This window comes from Poromitra crassiceps (genome assembly GCF_964638095.1).
Source record: "Poromitra crassiceps genome assembly, chromosome: 1".
NCBI classification, from domain to species: domain Eukaryota; kingdom Metazoa; phylum Chordata; class Actinopteri; order Beryciformes; family Melamphaidae; genus Poromitra; species Poromitra crassiceps.
Genome location: NC_139623.1, coordinates 76,798,900 through 76,816,520, shown reverse-complemented (window position 1 = coordinate 76,816,520; position 17,621 = coordinate 76,798,900). Strand labels below are relative to the sequence as shown.

Genomic DNA, 17,621 nt, shown 5'->3' with positions numbered 1-17,621 from the left:
ATCTGATTGCAATCTGATGGCAGAAAACGCATGTTAACTGTAAATGGCCTCATTGTGTGTTTGGTAGTACTACAATCTTGTATGGAGGTTTGTCTGACATGGGGGAGTGGGTAGTAGAATGACTGGAATTTAATTTGAGGATGAATTACTCCGTTAATATTAGTTAGTATACACGTATTGCAGTAGGTTGTAGTTTGCAGGATGTCTCTCATCATTTGACATGAATGTGTCTGCCTACCTGCCGCTCTCATTAAGGGATACGTTATTGATCAGGTCCATTCCAGATGGGGCATAGTTCCATCGGACCTTCTCTGCTGCCAGGTAGAAATCCCTCATGACACCTCCCGATGGAGAGGGACTGGTCTGATCGCCACAGGACTTCACTTCATACAAGGCCTGCATCCCAGCTAGGATAGATGTAACACACACACGCACGCACGCACACGCACAGACACCGACACACACAGACACACACACACACACACACACACACACACACACACACACACACACACACACACACACACACACACACACACACACACACACACACGTATATATAGTGCTTTGCAAGCTGCAGTCAGTTTAAAATATAATATTTAAAATTAAATACTATGAGGCAAGTACACACACAAACGCGCGCGCGTGCACGCACACACACACACAGTCTTAAAATGTCATCATAACTCATCCAAACAATGGTAATGTGATGTGAATTTTGTAAAACATTATCCCCATGAACTTGTAAATGTGTAAGGTGGAGGTGTAAATCAACCTTAGGAGTGCTTAATGGTTGAAAAAAAACAATTAGAATCCCTCAGATGTATTGGCAGGGTATAAAGTCATACTGTGGCAGGGTTCTGTTCTAAGGTTCTGTTCTAAAGTATGATGTGTATTCTAGTCAATAAACTTTAATGTGCTTAGCTATAATGTGATGTATTAAAGCCCCAATCCACGATCAGTGGTGAGGGTCTCTTGTGGCTGAGCGAGGAATTACAACACAATTGTTTTGGTTTGCGAGAGGATGTCAGGACAGGTAGCTATGTAATAATATGTTTTGTTGCAGTATCCATACACTGTAACTATACCATTCATTTCTTAGAGGGAGATACGTATGTATTAATTGATGCTATTAAGGGACGACAGCAATTGCCAGCCCTAGTTATCCTAAAGCTGTTATGTACAAGCTGTTAGGGCAGTTGGGCTCCTCAAAAACAGAGACAGCTATAGAACGACGATTGGGGTGATGGTGGCACTGTACCACGGTCATGTAATGAGCCTTTAAAGCAGCTACGAGCAAGGGTTTCGATTGTTATTAAACAGTATAATTATAATATTGATGCATCACATCTTACCTATAATAGTAGCTGAGACCAAAGCCGTGTGAATCGGAGATTGCACTCTTGATGATTATAGAGTCTGTGTAAACCCGGAAGTGAAACGAAACGGTTTACGGCAGCTGCCTGCCTTCAACCGTTTCGCTCTGCCTAGCAACAGACCATAAACACGGAGAACGCCATGCAGGGGCTTGCTACTCTCTCGTTATATTCTAACAGTTTGTTTGGAAGTCATTTTGTTATTTTGTGGTTATGGCCGAAGTGGCTTCCGCAAACCGTTTCATTTCACTTCCTGATCTGCCCCGGCCGCAGACAGACTAATCGTCAAGACAACACTGGCCGATTCACTCGGGGTTCAAGCGAGACTATACTCGGCGTTGGTCTCGTCTACTATTAGAGGTAAGATGTGAGGCATCAATATTAAATTTAGACTGTTTAATAACAATTGAAAATCTTGCTCGTAGCTGCTTTAAATTACTGTAATGTGTGGACCATAAAGTGACTTTCCTATAACGTTACAGAGACAAGTATAACACACTATGGAAAGTCCGGTGTGATGCACAGAGAGGTCGTATTTTCACAAGTGTCAGCATTACTCACACTGAACATGTATTGCTCATTAAGGTGAAAGGCTCAGACTTTGGACAGGCCCTGCCTGGAAATGAAACTCAAGGCCTGTTTCCACATGACAAAAGTGACTCTTAGAGCAGAAACTCAGGCTCATGACTTTAACCTCTTACTAGTGCATTGACAATAATAGCAGTGGTGGACCTCGCAACAAAACACATTCTCCCCCTGTCAGCAACTCTCCACAACCAATCAGGTGTCACAGCAAAGAGGACAAGAGGAGACACAGAGGTTAAAGTTGCAGTGCCCTTACCCTGAAGGTGGTCATTAACCTGGCAGGTCAGCAGCCACTTTCCCATTGCCGTCGGGACCATCTGGGCTGTAGCAAACGTGGCTGGGAACAAGCTGAGGACGTCCGTGCGGTGACCACGGTCCAACAGTGTATTCCCGTGGAAATAGGCGGAGTGAATATCAACCTCGTTACCCATACCAAACAAGTGCCAGGCCACCGAGCGGTGCTGGCATAACTCGATTCCAGGCAGGTTGCCAAACATGTACCCGTTAATGGCTGTCACACAAAGAAAAACCAGAGGGAGAAGTTAGACGACAGGACAAACGGTGAACATATTTCATCTTAATCTTTCTTTTATAGTCTGTGGAGAGAACTAGTTTATTTATTTATTTATTTGACCTTTATTTAACCAGGTGAATTGTTTGAGAACCAGTTCTCATTTGCAAACATGACCTGGCCAAGAGGGCCCAGTAGGAATAGCTACATTGTCAAAGTCGAGTAACAAAAGGACAAATAAATATATAAACATATAGACAAGTAACGGCATACAAATATAGACAGAGTGTACAAATAAACATATAGACAAGTAACAGCATGTGTACAAATATAGACAGAGTGTACAAATAAACATATAAACATATAGACAAGTAACAGCATATGAACAAATATAGACAGAATGTACAGATATACACAGAAAAGAAGTGCTACACTACTACTAAACTGAAGGGGGGGTTGTGTGAGTGAGTGTGTGTGTGTGTGTGTGTGTGTGTGTGTGTGTGTGTGTGTGTGTGCGCGTGTGCGTGTGTGTGTGTGTGTGAGAGATCCGGAGCTAATCAGCAGGTGCAGCGGTCAACAAAGAGTTGATTGAGTTTCTGTTTGAAGATCGAAAGTGATGTCAGGGTTGTGAGTTTGAGGGTGCTTTGGAGTGCGTTCCAATTGTTTGCGGCTGCAAAGCGGAAGGAGGTGCGGCCGAAACCAGATCTGTATCTGACTGAGCTGGGGATGGTGAGCTTGATGTGCTCACTTGACCTAGTGTTGTATGCATTGCAGGCTATATGGAGGAGAGAGGTGAGGTAGTGTGGTGTCTTGCCTACTATTGTCTTGTATATAAAGTGATGCCAGTAGAGGGATCGCCGGGGTTTGAGGGAGGGCCAGTCTACCAGATCATAAAGTTTACAGTGGTGAGTGTGGAAGGGTGCGTTGGTGGCAAAGCGGATGGCCGCATGATGGAGAGTGTCCAGTTTCTTGAGGGCCGTTTCTGAAGCCGTTCTATAGATGACATCGCCATAGTCAAGAATTGGGAGTTCTGTCATTTTGACAAGGGTGTGTTTGGCAGCGTGAGTGAAAGAGGCGTTATTGCGAAAGAGGAAGGCTATTCCGGCTAGTGATGTGATGTAACTGCATTCTGCGGACATTTCAAAAGAATTTAAGGATACAGACAGCATTGCTGCAAATGAATCATATAATTCATAGCAATGTACTAGGATAACAGAGATTGAAAATGTAGGGTCATCGGGGGCAGGGGATAGAAAATGGGAAAGGAAGAAAATTGGGATAAGTATTTTAAATTTGTATTCTAAATTTGCAATTCAGATAAAAAAAAAATATATATTCCATAGCAGAATGAATAATATCCTTGTGGTTAACCAACTTAATCCATGTACAGTAGTTTGTTCACACTAGGCGCTTAACAGAAGCAGAGCTTAAGCCAGGGGTGCCCAATACGTCGATCGCGATCGACCGGTCGATCGCGAAGGTAGTGTGGTCGATCACATGGCATTGAGGGGGATTTTTTTTTTTTTTTTTTTACTGTTTTTCCACAGTTTCCACTGTTTTTCCACTGTTTCCACTGTTTTTCCACTGTTCCACTGTTTTCCACTATATACTCAGTGTATATACAGTATATATAAATAAATATGTTTGGTAGATCACTTTGACTTGGTCATTTTAAAAGTAGCTCCCAAGCTGAAAAAGTGTGGGCACCCCTGGCTTAAGCTAAAGCCACGCTGAAGCTGAGCTCGCGCTAAACCGGTCACACAAGAAGCACTCTCTTTTCCTCAGCGCCTTGCTCAGCGTGCCTTGACCCCGCCCACAACTTCCATGCTTGACGCTTGGAAAATAGAACTAAATCCTGAACGATCGCTTCAGCGCAGCTTCAGCGTGGCTTGAGCATTGCTTCGGCGTATGGTGTGAACGCCCTGTTAAGATCTAAACAATGAATACGATTTTTTTAAAATGTCATCACGCACCATGCATCAGGTTTGACTCCTCAAATTCAGGATCTGTCCGGTTGACCCCGCCGGAATCATTGCAGAAGGTCTTAATGTTGTCCTCCAGGTACCAACTGAGGCCTTCATCCACCACGTTGAACATTAGGAACACATCCTGGTCCACATCATTACGCTCTGATTCTAGCACAGGCTCTGGTGTTGTCTGACTCCGGACTGGTTTAGAAATATCCTTCAGGATGCCTGTGTGCACACAGAAACATGAGATAAACTGTGGGTGAATACTCTAAATACTTAGGCAATCATAAACTTCAGCTTTGTTTGCCCACTCAGAGAGGGGCTCCCTCTCTGTGTCGTCTTTCTCCCATTTTCTCTTTTTTTTTTTCTAATTAAGGTGTTTGTGGGAGTTCTTTCATGTTCTCATTGAGGACCTATGGTAACCTATGGTGTGCCACAGGGTTCCGTCATTGGCCCAATTATATTATATATTATAAAACACATGAGCAAAGCTCCCAGGCAGCGCGGAGATTCTGCTGCGGTCTGGAATAGAAGAGGAGGAGACAATGCTTGGTCAATTGTAGCCGATAACAGCAAGCACTTCCATATAAGGGACAAGTGTTCTCTTATCCTTGTTTTTACCATCCTTGCACTGCTAAACCCGCCCTACTCTTTCTCCAATTGGGTTGCCTACAGCCTGACGAAGACCAGAGGTTGAAACGCGTTGTGTCTCTTGTGCCCTTGTCCTGTGAAGATGTATTGTGTATTAACTATTTAGTATACCTGTACATTACTTCTTTATTAATTAAATTCTTTATAAGCATCAATAAGCTCCCTTTTCTCTATTTTCCAATTGGGTTGTGACATCTCCATTCAATCCAATGGACCAGTTTTTTACCTCACAGAAGTTCCTGGAAGTAAGGTTCTGGATTAAGCAGCGCTGTCGAGTTGCAGCAAAATGGACCGTTTGTGACGTACTTTGAAAGGTTCATACATTTAAATAATCAAATTGTATATTATCAGCTTTATTTTTTGCATTCAAACGTAGCGTGAGCCCCCTTCCTGTCTATTCACTGGCTACATGTCAACGCATTTTGGACCTCCGCTGGTGCCACTCTCTTACTAGATTGCTCTGGGTTGGGTTTAGGCATGAGTAGTGACAGAGTAGTTGGTTTAGGTTGCTAAGCCAATTAGAGGCAGAATAGGGTGGGTCATGCTGTCGGGAAAGGAAAATACACAGCCCGAGGGGAGAAGGGAGAGGAGAGGAGAGTTGAATTTATCCTGTGTTGAAGTCGCCAATAGATTATTTTTTATTGTTTCTATCACTGCCTTTTATGGGTTTATTTTGGAATTCTGTTTTTGAATATTGTGGCAGTGAGAGTTTTTTGTTTTATATTAGGCTAACCAATTGAATTGGGATTTCTTTTTCATTTTTGCCGGCCTATTTGTTTGGTGGAAAGTTTTTCTTGATCACAAGATAACATTCATTTGGCATGAAGTTGATTCAATGTAAAAAAGAAAAAGAAAAAGGTAGCTTCGATACATGCAGCAACATGCTTTTGCCATGTTGCTCGTAGCTTAGCTTGCTACAGTTCTCTGGGGATAGCTTCAATGTAGTGAAGCTATATTTATTCTATAGTACCTGGCAGCTTAGCTTACTACATTTTCCAAGTAGCTTGCCCATCACTATGTAGTCTCTTAAAACAGACTGTCTCATCTACATCCGGCGAATCCGGCGAATGCAGCTAAACAGTCTGTACGTTACACCCCCAGAACATGCACAAGGAAGTTGGGAAAAAACCTTCAGACTGGAAGGAAGTTCGACGGAAACCGACCAATCACGACACGTGTGTCCACAAAAAAATATGTTCCCCCCCGGAAACTTAAACCGATGCAGGTTGCTAATGCTAGCAGTGCTTTATATATACAGAATTACCATGGAAGCTACGCCGACGAAACTGGTGAAAGAAGACCCTGATAGACGTAAACGATGTATCCGCGGCTTGGAGGAACCTCGTGCAAGACGTGCACTTATTCCAGAGTTAAACGAAATATCTTGTCTAATTTCCATTTCTGCTCAGCAACAATCAAGCTAGCATTCGGCTATGTTTTGTTTACCACTCGGAACGATTGTGCAGAAGCCCCGAGTTCCGCGAATGCGGCATATTGGATTCTGATTGGACTAATGAGCGGAAGACCCGCCTTTCTGCTTCCCATTCCGGTTGGTGCATGCTTCTCCCCCACGTATTACAGACGGTATGGCGGAAGCATTTGAAAATTGCGGAAGCCAACTCGTCTGTTTTAAGAGACTAATCACTATGTAGATCTAAAAGCACTCGCCTACCACCGTGGAAACCCGGGTTCAATATCCCGGCAGCGGTATTTCCGGCTTCATCAGATGTTCCTACAGACACAATTGGCCGTGTCTGCGGCCAGAAGCGATACAGGCAATTGCTTGGGGCCCCAGGCCATTAGGCGGGGCCATGAGAAAAGAACGAAGGGGGCTTAGGGGAAGCAAGGGTTAATGGTAAAATAAAGTGCATGTGATTGTGTGGGATGAGGGGGCTGAGAAACTTTACTCCACATCAGTGACCGCAAATCCCTCCCCATTTCCAACCAATGGACGATTTGCAATGACAACTCCCTAAAGAGGCCCCATGTCATTCCCGTCAAACTTGCATGATTCATCTACTTTCTCTTGAATTGAAAGTGAAAGAAGAACAATGAAGAAGTTATCTGGAAGTAAAAAAAAAAGAAGAAGAGGATTAGGAAAAAGAAAGCCAGACAGTGGAGCAGAGAGGCCTACTGATTAGGCAATTCAGATCTATAACAACCCCAACCACCACAACACCCAACTTTTCAGTTACTACCCTCAGGCTGCAGACTGAAAGTCCAAATGGCCCAGAAGAACAGTTAAAATAAATCCTTCATCCCATCAGCTGTGACTATCCTCAATAAGAAATCCACTAACCACCTGGCTGCCCCCTCATCCCACATAATCACACGCACTTTATTTTACCATGAACCCTTCCCCTAAGCCCCCTTCCTTCTTTTAAAGCTGCATTCAGCAATGTTTTTGTTCAAATACGTGTTAAATGGTTCTATATTCTGACAGCAATCACTGAAATAGAGTGTTTGCTAAGTAACTTGGAACCCCCCGAGCCCTGCAGGGCGGACGTATCTCCGCAACTGTAACCATTGGACAGTGGGAGGTCGACGCCAAATTTTTATCCAATGAGAAATGTTGACATTTTCTGGGAAACGGAAGGTCAAATCGCGATGCCTTCAAAGGCCTATGGCCTCTATCTTCCCCCTGGCCTTAAATTAGCGTTTATGGCCTGACGCAGCGCTATTAGTGGGCATGGTCAGGCGCATTCCCTAATTTTTCCTCGGCGCTAAACCTGCCGCTAACCCTTTAACCACGCCTTTTTAAGTGTATAATTATTTACAACTGTGGCCATTGGTGATCTGCAGTGAAGCAATCACATTCTTCCCTTTCAAGCTCCGATTCCACGGAGCGATCCAGTCCGGTCAGAAAAGCCCGACCAAAGCGCTGTGAGCTCCCCCCTCCCTCTTTCATCCCCATCTGTTTCCATTACATACATTACATACATACATATGCTCCTCAAACAAATCTCACAGCAGTTTAAATACAGCAAGCATGTAAATACGCTACACTATAGCAAAAGCAAACTGAGAATAATGTTCTAAACGCATCGGCTAGAAAAATATAGCCTATTTATAAAAATAATCGTGATGAACGCTGGTTGGAAGGGGCCCCTGGGAATTTTTGCCTAGGGCCCCAACAGACTCTGGAATCGCCACTGTCTGCAGGTGGGAACCCGGTGGGCTATGTTAGCCTGAGTAAACCCAGCCTCCACGTGACCTCTATGTACTATCACGAAACTTACGCTACAGGCATAGCCTGTTATGTCACGTTGAAGGCTGAGTTTACCCAGGCGAGGGATATGTGTCCTGGTCGCTGCACTGGTGCCTCCTCTGGTCAGTCGGGGCGCAGGTTCGTGGGAAGGGTAACTGGGGAAGAATAGTGATTATAGCGTGATCCACTATGTGCTAGATCCTGCTGGTGAAAGAAGCGGCTGGCAACTGCACATGTATTGGAGGGAGCATGTGCTCTTCTACAGCTCTTCTACAGTGGGGGGGGGGGCAGGCACATTGTTTGTCATAGATTACTGATATTTGCATTCAGAGCTTTAAAATTGTATATTACATGAGGGGTTGATAAATATTTGTGTTTGAATTATGAACTACTGAATAAAAAAATGCATTCTGAGCAACCACTTTCTGATTTTAAATGAATATTGTTGTGTGAGCATGGGTTCATGGCATTTGGTCACATATCTTCATACCTTTTTTACAGGTGAGCAGTGCACCTATGAGTCCAGAGGAGATATCCTTAGGAGCTTCAAGGTGAGAGTGGTAGACCCAGGTCAGACAGTTGGCATCGCCATCTGTGGGTGCAAATTCTGGCCTGACCTCCCAGCGGTAGGTGTAGTTTCCTCCTGGGGGAACGGAGTCATCCTGCTTCAACTTGGATGATGTCCCATCTGGATAGAGTGCCCCTGGTGGACAAATGCAAGAAGTCAGAGATTAGTGTTTCCTACACTTAGCTTTTTAGGGCTCGTCGCAAAGGCGGTAATTTTGTGCTGGAATAGCGCCACGCAAAGCCCTAATTGTGGGCGTGTCGGGCCGCGGCTGCGCTTCGCGTCATCTCGTGCAAACCTCCATATAGGCGTGTTTATGCCCAAAACAGTATTCCCAAGTGTGACATGTCCACTTCTTTCTTGCTGAGTGCAACGGGGCTACTGCGTGATGATGGTATCTTCGCCAGAGCGCAAAATGAGGGAGGCAGATGATAGGCAGAAGAGGCACACGGACACGCCTGGGACACGCCTACACCTGTGTCTGCGCTTAGAAAACGGCTGAGCAAACGATAGCGCCGTACGACGATAGGGCCCTTAGTGTGAAAAGCAATTTGGACCTGTCTGTTTTGATGTTAAATTGGTAGACAACAAAATGGTTATGTGTGTTGTAAAAGAACAATTTTGCCATTGATTTTATTTTTATAAGAAACTAAATTGAGCAGAACAATGCAGAACATATTCTACATGAAATATAGGATTTAAGAGAGAGAGATATAAGATCAACTTTACATGGCCTTAATACTGTAATCACAACCTTGATATTATTACTAAACAAAATCAAGGTGGTATCCATTTCTACTTTGGTCCTATCACTTTTAAGCTTTCAACTGCCACGTGTCATGTGCACTGTAAGTATGTATGTGCTATAAACACATAAATGACCTCACACATAGTGAAAGACACTGGATACACCAGTGAACTTTGAGTTCCTCATTTGTCACCTGACATGGCTTAACACAGCATTAGCTCAAAGAGCTACAGTAGAGTAGATGACAGAGCTTTATCTAGCAACTCAAAGAGCTAGATGACAGAGCTTTATCTTTACCCTGTATGATTCCCATCCATCTGTGGACCAAGAGTTACTGTCGGAATTTTGAGGAAAAAAGTCTGAATTTTTAGATTAAAGTCAGAATTCTGCGGGGGGAAAGAAGCATTATGTGACATCACTGACAATGTCACTGATGATATTATCGATGGTCTACTGGAATTTGAAATGTCTCGGGTCCCTAGATTTTTGTGACGTCAAAATAGGGTCACAAGCCAAAAAAGTTTGGGAACCCCTGCTATAAACTGTCTCATTTCATCCTCATCATCTGAAATCATCATCCCTCAACAATATTGAGCAATTTCTCCCATGTTTACTCAATGGGGTGTGTCCTAAAAATCTGGTAAAAAGTGAAGTATTTCGTCCTGTTGTCCGCATACGAGTACTTCTTTAGCAACGTTGCAGCATTGACTATTGCTCAAATTGATCAAATCTGCATGCCTTTGCAAACTACAAATGGTCCTAAGCATAAATCAACAAATCAATCAAATTTGATCAGGGTTTAGTACCTTGTCTACTTCTGTGGCTGTAGAAGGATTTGGTGGAGATTGCAGCCATCTTTTTTTGACATATAGTGTATTGGCTTCTACTAGGCAGAAGAAGTGTCTACAAACGAGGACAACAGGTCTAAGTTCAGCAGAATGAAGTATTATGGTGTAGAAGAGTTCAAGGCTGCAGGAGACCTGGACGAATATGCAGACACGGTAACAGGCTTCATACAAAAATGCACAGAGGACATAATCCCCCAAAAAATAACCAAAATAATGCCAAACCAGAAACCCTGGATTAACTGTGATGTCCGGGCTGCACTCCACGCCCGGACCACCGCCTTCAAGTCCGGGACCCCAGAACAATACAAGCAGACGAAATACGCCCTCCGAGCTACAATAAAAAAAGCGCAGAGAGAATATGGAAGGCAGCTGGAGGCAAAACTGGACTCCAACAACCCCAGACACCTGTGGAGAGGCCTCCATGCTGCCACAGACTTCAAAGGGGAAAAACAGCAAAACGCCAACGTGTCACCCACCCTGCCAGACGAACTCAATGCGTTCTACGCCAGGTTCGACCCCTCTGCCAGAGCGCCTCCCCTCCTCCCCCCCTAGCCCTCTCCTCCCCACCACCCCCCCTCCTCTCCCCCCCCCTCAGCCACCTATCCCCCCCACCACTCTCCTCCCCCCCAGCCCCCCTCCACCTCCCCCCCTCCTCTCCCCCCCCCTCAGCCACCTCTCCCCCCCCCCTCAGCCACCTCTCCCCCCATCACCCCTCCTCCTCTCCTCCCCCCCATCAACCCCCCCTCTCTCCTCCCCCCCACCGCCCCTCCTCCTCTCCTCCCCCCCACCACCCCCACTGCCCTCCTCCCCCCGACCACCTCCCCTCCTCCCCTCCCCTCCCCCCCCACCCCTCAGCACCCCCACCACCTCCCATTCCCACCTGACCACCAACCCCCCCCACCCCCCACAGACCCAGACCGCCCTCTCACCATCACTGAGGATGAGGTGCGCCGGTCGTTCCTGCGCATCAACCCACGCAAGACGGACGGCCCGGACGGCATCCCGGGCGGGTCCTCAAGGCCTGCGCCCACCAGCTGGCAGGCGTATTCACAGACATTTTCAACCAGTCTCTCTCCCTCCGACGTGTTCCCTCCTGCTTCAAAGCAGCGACAATCATCCCCATTCCCAAGCAGCAGAAAGTGACCAGCCTCAATGACTGGCGCCCAATAGCCCTCACGCCAATAGCCAGCAAGTGCTTTGAAAAGCTAGTCATATCACAGATCCGCCCGACACTCCCCCCGGACCACGACCCGCTACAATTTGCATCCCGCCCCAACAGGAGCACAGCGGATGCAGTAGCACACGTGCTCCACACCGCCCTGTCCCACATGGAGGGGAAGGACACCTATGTAAGAATGCTGTTCGTGGACTACAGCTCAGCATTCAACACCATAGTACCCTCCAGGCTGGTACGCAAGCTCAAGGATCTGGGACTAAACACAGCAATGTGCGACTGGATCCTGGATTTCCTGACAGACCGCCGCCAGGTGGTGAGGTTGGGCAACCTCACCTCCTCCCCACTGACCATCAGCATAGGAGCGCCCCAGGGGTGCATCTCCAGCCCCTTCTGGTACGACCTCTACACCCACGACTGTGTGGCGACTCAAACTTCGAACACCATCGTGAAGTTTGCAGACGACACAGCAGTCATGGGGCTGATCTCGGGGGGCGACGAGACGGCCTACAGAGAGGAGGTGGGGGCCCTGGAACAATGGTGCCAGGACAACCACCTCTCTCTGAACGTCTCCAAGACCAAGGAGATCATTGTAGACTACAGGATCACCATCAACGGCACAGTGGTGGAAAGTCAGTCCTGGGAGTCAACATCCACCAGGACCTGACGTGGGCCGGCCACACCGCCACTGTTGTCAAAAAGGCCCAACAGCGAATACACGGACTCAGGCGCCTGAAGAAATTTGGGCTAAGGCCAGAAATCCTTACGGACTTCTACAGAGGCACCATTGAAAGCCTGCTGACTGGCTGCTTCATCACCTGGTACGGGAACTGTACCACCATGGACCGCAGGGCGCTACGGAGAGTGAGACGCGCGGCCCAGCACGTAACAGGATGTGAGTTGCCAGACCTGCATGAACTGTACAAACAGCGGTGCCTCAGGAGGTCCCTGAAGATCATCAAAGACACAAACCATCCCCACAACAGCCTGTTCTCCCTGCTACCCTCAGGGAGAAGATACAGGGTCCCAAAAGCACGCACAAATCGCTTGAGGAACAGTTTCTTCCCGCAGGCCACGAGACTCCATAACATACACAAATAGTGTAGTAGCCGTGCTGTACCGTACTGTAGCTGCTACCATTACGTATGTCTAATGTTTAATTGTATGTTTAATAAGGAATATGCTATTTGCACCTGTATGTCAAATACGCCAAATTTAAAACGCCGAGTTTAATTGTATGTTTAATAAGGAATATGCTATTTGCACCTGTATGTCAAATATGCCGAATTTAAAATGTTTAAGCACGTCTAAAGTATGCACATGACATGTGCACCTATGGTTGTTGTGTCTCTTGTTGTTTTTGCACTCATATGCCCTGTTGTATTTGTACTATGTTGTAAACGGAGTCCACAGCACAATAATTTCACACGTGATACTTGTACCATGGAGTGACAATAAAAATCTTGAATCTTGAATCTTGAAACGCCTGTAATGTCCCCGTATGAGGTCGCAGGGTCTCAGCAGGTTAGGCAGTGAGATCTGACATCAATATCAGATCAAGCGATGCGTCCTGGTAGCTCACCTGGTAGCACGCAGACCACGAAGGCTCATGCCCTTCGCGCGGCCGACCCGGGTTCGAATCCGACCTGTGGTCCTTTGCCGCATGTCATCCCCTCTCTCTCTCCCTACTGTCCTATATAAAAAATAAATAAAGCCGAAATGTCCCAAAATAATCTAAAAAATATATATGTATCTGATCGAGAGTAGAATTAGGAAGGACAGGGAATAAGAAAATTAAAGAAAAAACATATGGGTTCACTCACAATATGCATCTACAAGGGCTCTTTTATGTTTCTATTTCACTTGAGTTGAACTGCACTACTTTACTTTTTAAGTCTTATCTTGTGGATGTCTTGTTTGTATACTTTTGCACTTTTTTATAATAATAATACTAATACTAATAATAACTAGAAGGTCTACATTTCCTAACGAAAATGTAATTGTGCTTGCTGTCCTCGCCATGCACCGCCTGGCTTGCAAGGTCCCTGCCCATGCAATTAGGGGGACTAATGCTGCCTTCCAGACACCTGGGACGTGGGTGTTTCCCAGTGGAAAAGTCCCAGTCCCCACCTTCAACACAATATTTCTCCTATAGGCTAAGAGTACATCCGTCCACACCTGTACCAAGTTTGGTTAGCATCGGACGATCTTTGTGAAATAGGCCCCACCCACCGAACTTTGGAAGTCGATTATATCGCAACGGTGCGTTTTTTTTCAAAAACCACGAAACAGTGTTGTGCAGGACACTCATCACATGATGTGTCCTTTGGTTTGGTGAAGATTGGACAAAATTTCAAGGAGGAAGCGCAAAAAAACTGTTTTGGACAAAATTCAAAATGGCGGAAAATCTAGTCAGACGGAAATGGGCGTGGCCTAGATGAGTAGATGCGGAAGGACCCAAGGAATCCAGGGGGAAAAAAAGTTTGATGATAGACCCTACGGTTCAAAGGTTATGGAGCAGAATGTAAAGAGGGCTGTTATAGCGCCACCATCTGCTCAATTTGTGTAATATATTTCTCCTATAGGCTCAGAGTACATCCGTCCACACCTGTACCAAGTTTGGTTAGAATCGGACGATCTTTGTGAAATAGGCCCCACCCACAGAAGATTGGAAGTGGATTATATCGCAACGGTGCGTTTTTTTCAAAAACTTCCAAATCAGTGTTGTGCAGGACAGTCCCCACATGATGTGTGCGTTGGTTTGGTGAAGATTGGACAAAATTTCAAGGAGAAATCGCAAAAAAACTGTTTTGGACAAAATGCAAAATGGCGGAAAATCTAGTCTGACGGAAATGGGCGTGGCCTAGTTGAGTAGATGCGGGAGGACCCAAGGAATCCAGGGAAAAAAGAATTTTGATGATAGCCCCTACGGTTCAAAAGTTATGGACCAAACCCCATGCAAGTCAATGGGGGAAAAAATTGCGCTTAATGGCGAATATCGGCCAAACCGCTTTCACAAACCCTTAGCAAAGTCATAGCATACATGTCTTCAATGAGCCGCTCATTTTGAGGTCTGGCATGTCTATGTGGCGCAAAAATTGTGGGAGTTATTACGCGCCAAACTTTGTGGGAGTTATTACGCGCAGAACTTTTGTGGCGGATGGAAGAATAATAATAATATTAAGTATGTTGGACTTCAAGATTGTGCCTTGCTTGTCAGCAAGCACAATAATAACTAGAATGTCGACATTTCCTAACGAAAATGTAATTGTGCTTGCTGTCCTCGCCATGCACCGCCTGGCTTGCAAGGTCCCTGCCCATGCAATTAGGGGGACTAAGTAGTTATGGGTGTGCCTATGCGAGTAAAAGTACTTGGGAGTAGAAGTACTTGGTAGGTGGGGAAGTCACACTGGTTGTAGCCTACTAGAGAGACACAAAGGGGTAAAGTTGGCCCAATCTTTGCAATCTAAAACTACATTACCTGCAAACTACAGCATCAATAATTACCATGTATTGTAAATGTCTCCAACTGTCTCAAGGAAAATAGGACATGATAACCTCCAGAGAAGTAGTATTCCTTGTAGTGTCATTCATGTTTATGGTTGCGACAACAACTGTTTACAAAACTAGCAGGCTTACTAGAGCTGCAAACACACAAGTGAAAAGCTATCAATGGCTGCATCTAATCAGCCAGTAACTAATGTAGGCTATCTTCCATTATGTTAGTGTAAGAAGTCAAATGTACTGATAATAGTCCCTGGTCACCAAAGTAATGTTACCCTTTTAGTTTTGTTACAGAGTTGCTGATCACATCTAATCAGCCAGTAACTAATGTAGGCTATCTTCCATTATGTTAGTGTTATAAGTCAAATGTACTGATAATAGTCCCTGGTCACCAAAGTAATGTTACCCTTTTAGTTTTGTTACAGAGTTGCTGATCGGTTGTCATGTGTCCAGTCAGCCAGAGAAGCTGCTTGGGTAGCATGCTAACTAACGCCTAACGCTAGCATTAGCTCAATTAGCTTGTTGCAACTAGTCCCAAACATTGATGAACAGTGTGTCCTAACGCCAGGGGGACAAAGTGTTTGTTTTGGCTGGCTGAGGTTAGCCTATAAGGCACAGTTGTTGTGGCTAACAGCCTCCATTCACACTAGGCTATTCACACTAGGCTATCTCTTCCATTAAGTTTTCAAACCCAGCTGGCTGTATATAATGAACAACCACAAAGTGGTGACACTTACCCATGGGTTCAGTTCATTGTTTTCTGGACATGTTTCCATGCTACAGTAACACAGCAGCTAACAGAACAGACAGGCCTCCCATGCCATGCATACATGAACACAACAGGTTTCCTGCAGGCAGCTGTCAGGGCTGTGAGGGGGCGGGCTCTGGGCGGCCCTGTGAATTTTTTTATTGGTTGGCGACAAGTGACGTCGAAAATCCAAGGAACTCTGATTCACTCTGATTTGCCCTCTCCTGGGGCTCCCACTTGCGCCAGGGAGGGAGAGGAATGACTGTAGTCAGTGATTTCATACTTTTACAGATGGAGGAATGACTGTAGTAAGTCATTTCATACTTTTTTTGTCTACATCATTCTCTCTACCTAACATGCAACACTGCTGCTCAGAGTTGCTCTTAAGCTCTATTTATCTGGTCAAATCTCACCGGATTCCTGTTTCCAGTACACTTTTTGCATGTGGTTTTTAACAGAGAAGAGTTGGAGCTGCTGAAAACATATAGTATGCAAATGAGAGGGAGACCATGAGTGATATACCCACTGTGATATAAGTATAGGTGTGTCTGTTGTCTGTACAATAGCGTGCGTGCGTCAAGTGTCATACAAGAAGGAAGGCTGGCCATAATGACAATGAATCCGCACTTCCTGCCGCCCTTCAAAATAAAACAATTTAGAAGGGACAGGCACTGAATGCTGCTATAGCGCCCCCTAAAGGCGAAATGACAAAATACTTCTCCTATAGGCTCAGAGTACATCCGTCCACACCTGTACCAAGTTTGGTTAGCATCGGACGATCTTTGTGAAATAGGCCCCACCCACTGAACTTTGGAAGTGGATTATATCGCAACGGTGTTTTTTTTTCAAAACTTCCAAATCAGTGTTGTGCAGGACAGTCCCCACATGATGTGTGCGTTGGTTTGGTGAAGATTGGACAAAATTTCAAGGAGAAATGGCAAAAAAACTGTTTTGGACAAAATGCAAAATGGCGGAAAATCTAGTCAGACGGAAATGGGCGTGGCCTAGTTGAGTAGATGCGGGAGGACCCAAGGAATCGAGGGAAAAAATAATTTTGATGATAGACCCTACGGTTCACAAGTTATGGACCAAAAGGTAAGGAGGGCTGTTATAGCGCCACCATCTGGTCAATTGGTGCAATTTTTCCGGGGATAGTAAAAGACCCCTCAGTGCACCTCCCTACCAAGTTTCGTAGCTCTAGCTGTTATGGTTTCTGAATGACAGCTAATTTACTGCAAGATTTTGCAAGATTTTTCCAAACCCCATGCAAGTCAATGGGAAAAAAAATGGCGCTTAATGGCGAATTGCGGCCAAACCGCTTTCACAAACCCTTAGCAAAGTCATAGCATACATGTCCTCAATGAGCCGGTCATTTTGAGGTCTGGCATGTCTATGTGGCGCAAAAATTGGGTGAGTTATTACGCGCCAAACTTTTTGGCAGATATAAGAATAATAAGTATGTGGGATTTCAAGATTGTGCCTTGCTTGTCAGCAAGCACAATAATAACTAGAATGTCTACATTTCCTACCGAAAATGTAATTGTGCTTGCTGTCCTCGCCATGCACCGCCTGCCTTCCAAGGTCCCTGCCCATGCAGCTAGGGGGACTAAGTAGTTATGGGTGTGCCTATGCGAGTAAAAGTACTTGGGAGTAGAAGTACTTGGTAGGTGGGGAAGTCAGACTGGTTGTAGCCTACTAGAGAGACACAAAAGGGTAAAGTTGGCTCAATCTCT

The 17,621-nt window shown here is 45.5% G+C and overlaps 1 protein-coding gene across 1 annotated transcript in view; it reads right to left on the bottom strand.

Moving 5' to 3' along the window:
• hephl1b (hephaestin-like 1b) overlaps nt 1-17,621 on the bottom strand; it is a 78,579-nt gene that overhangs the window by 52,720 nt on the left and 8,238 nt on the right. The window contains exons 3-6 of the mRNA XM_083643529.1: nt 8,792-9,004; nt 4,446-4,667; nt 2,218-2,472; nt 239-407 (exon numbers count right to left, since the gene is read on the bottom strand). Of these exons, the coding sequence (XP_083499655.1) occupies nt 239-407; nt 2,218-2,472; nt 4,446-4,667; nt 8,792-9,004 (859 nt within the window). The remainder of the gene's footprint in view (nt 1-238; nt 408-2,217; nt 2,473-4,445; nt 4,668-8,791; nt 9,005-17,621) is intronic.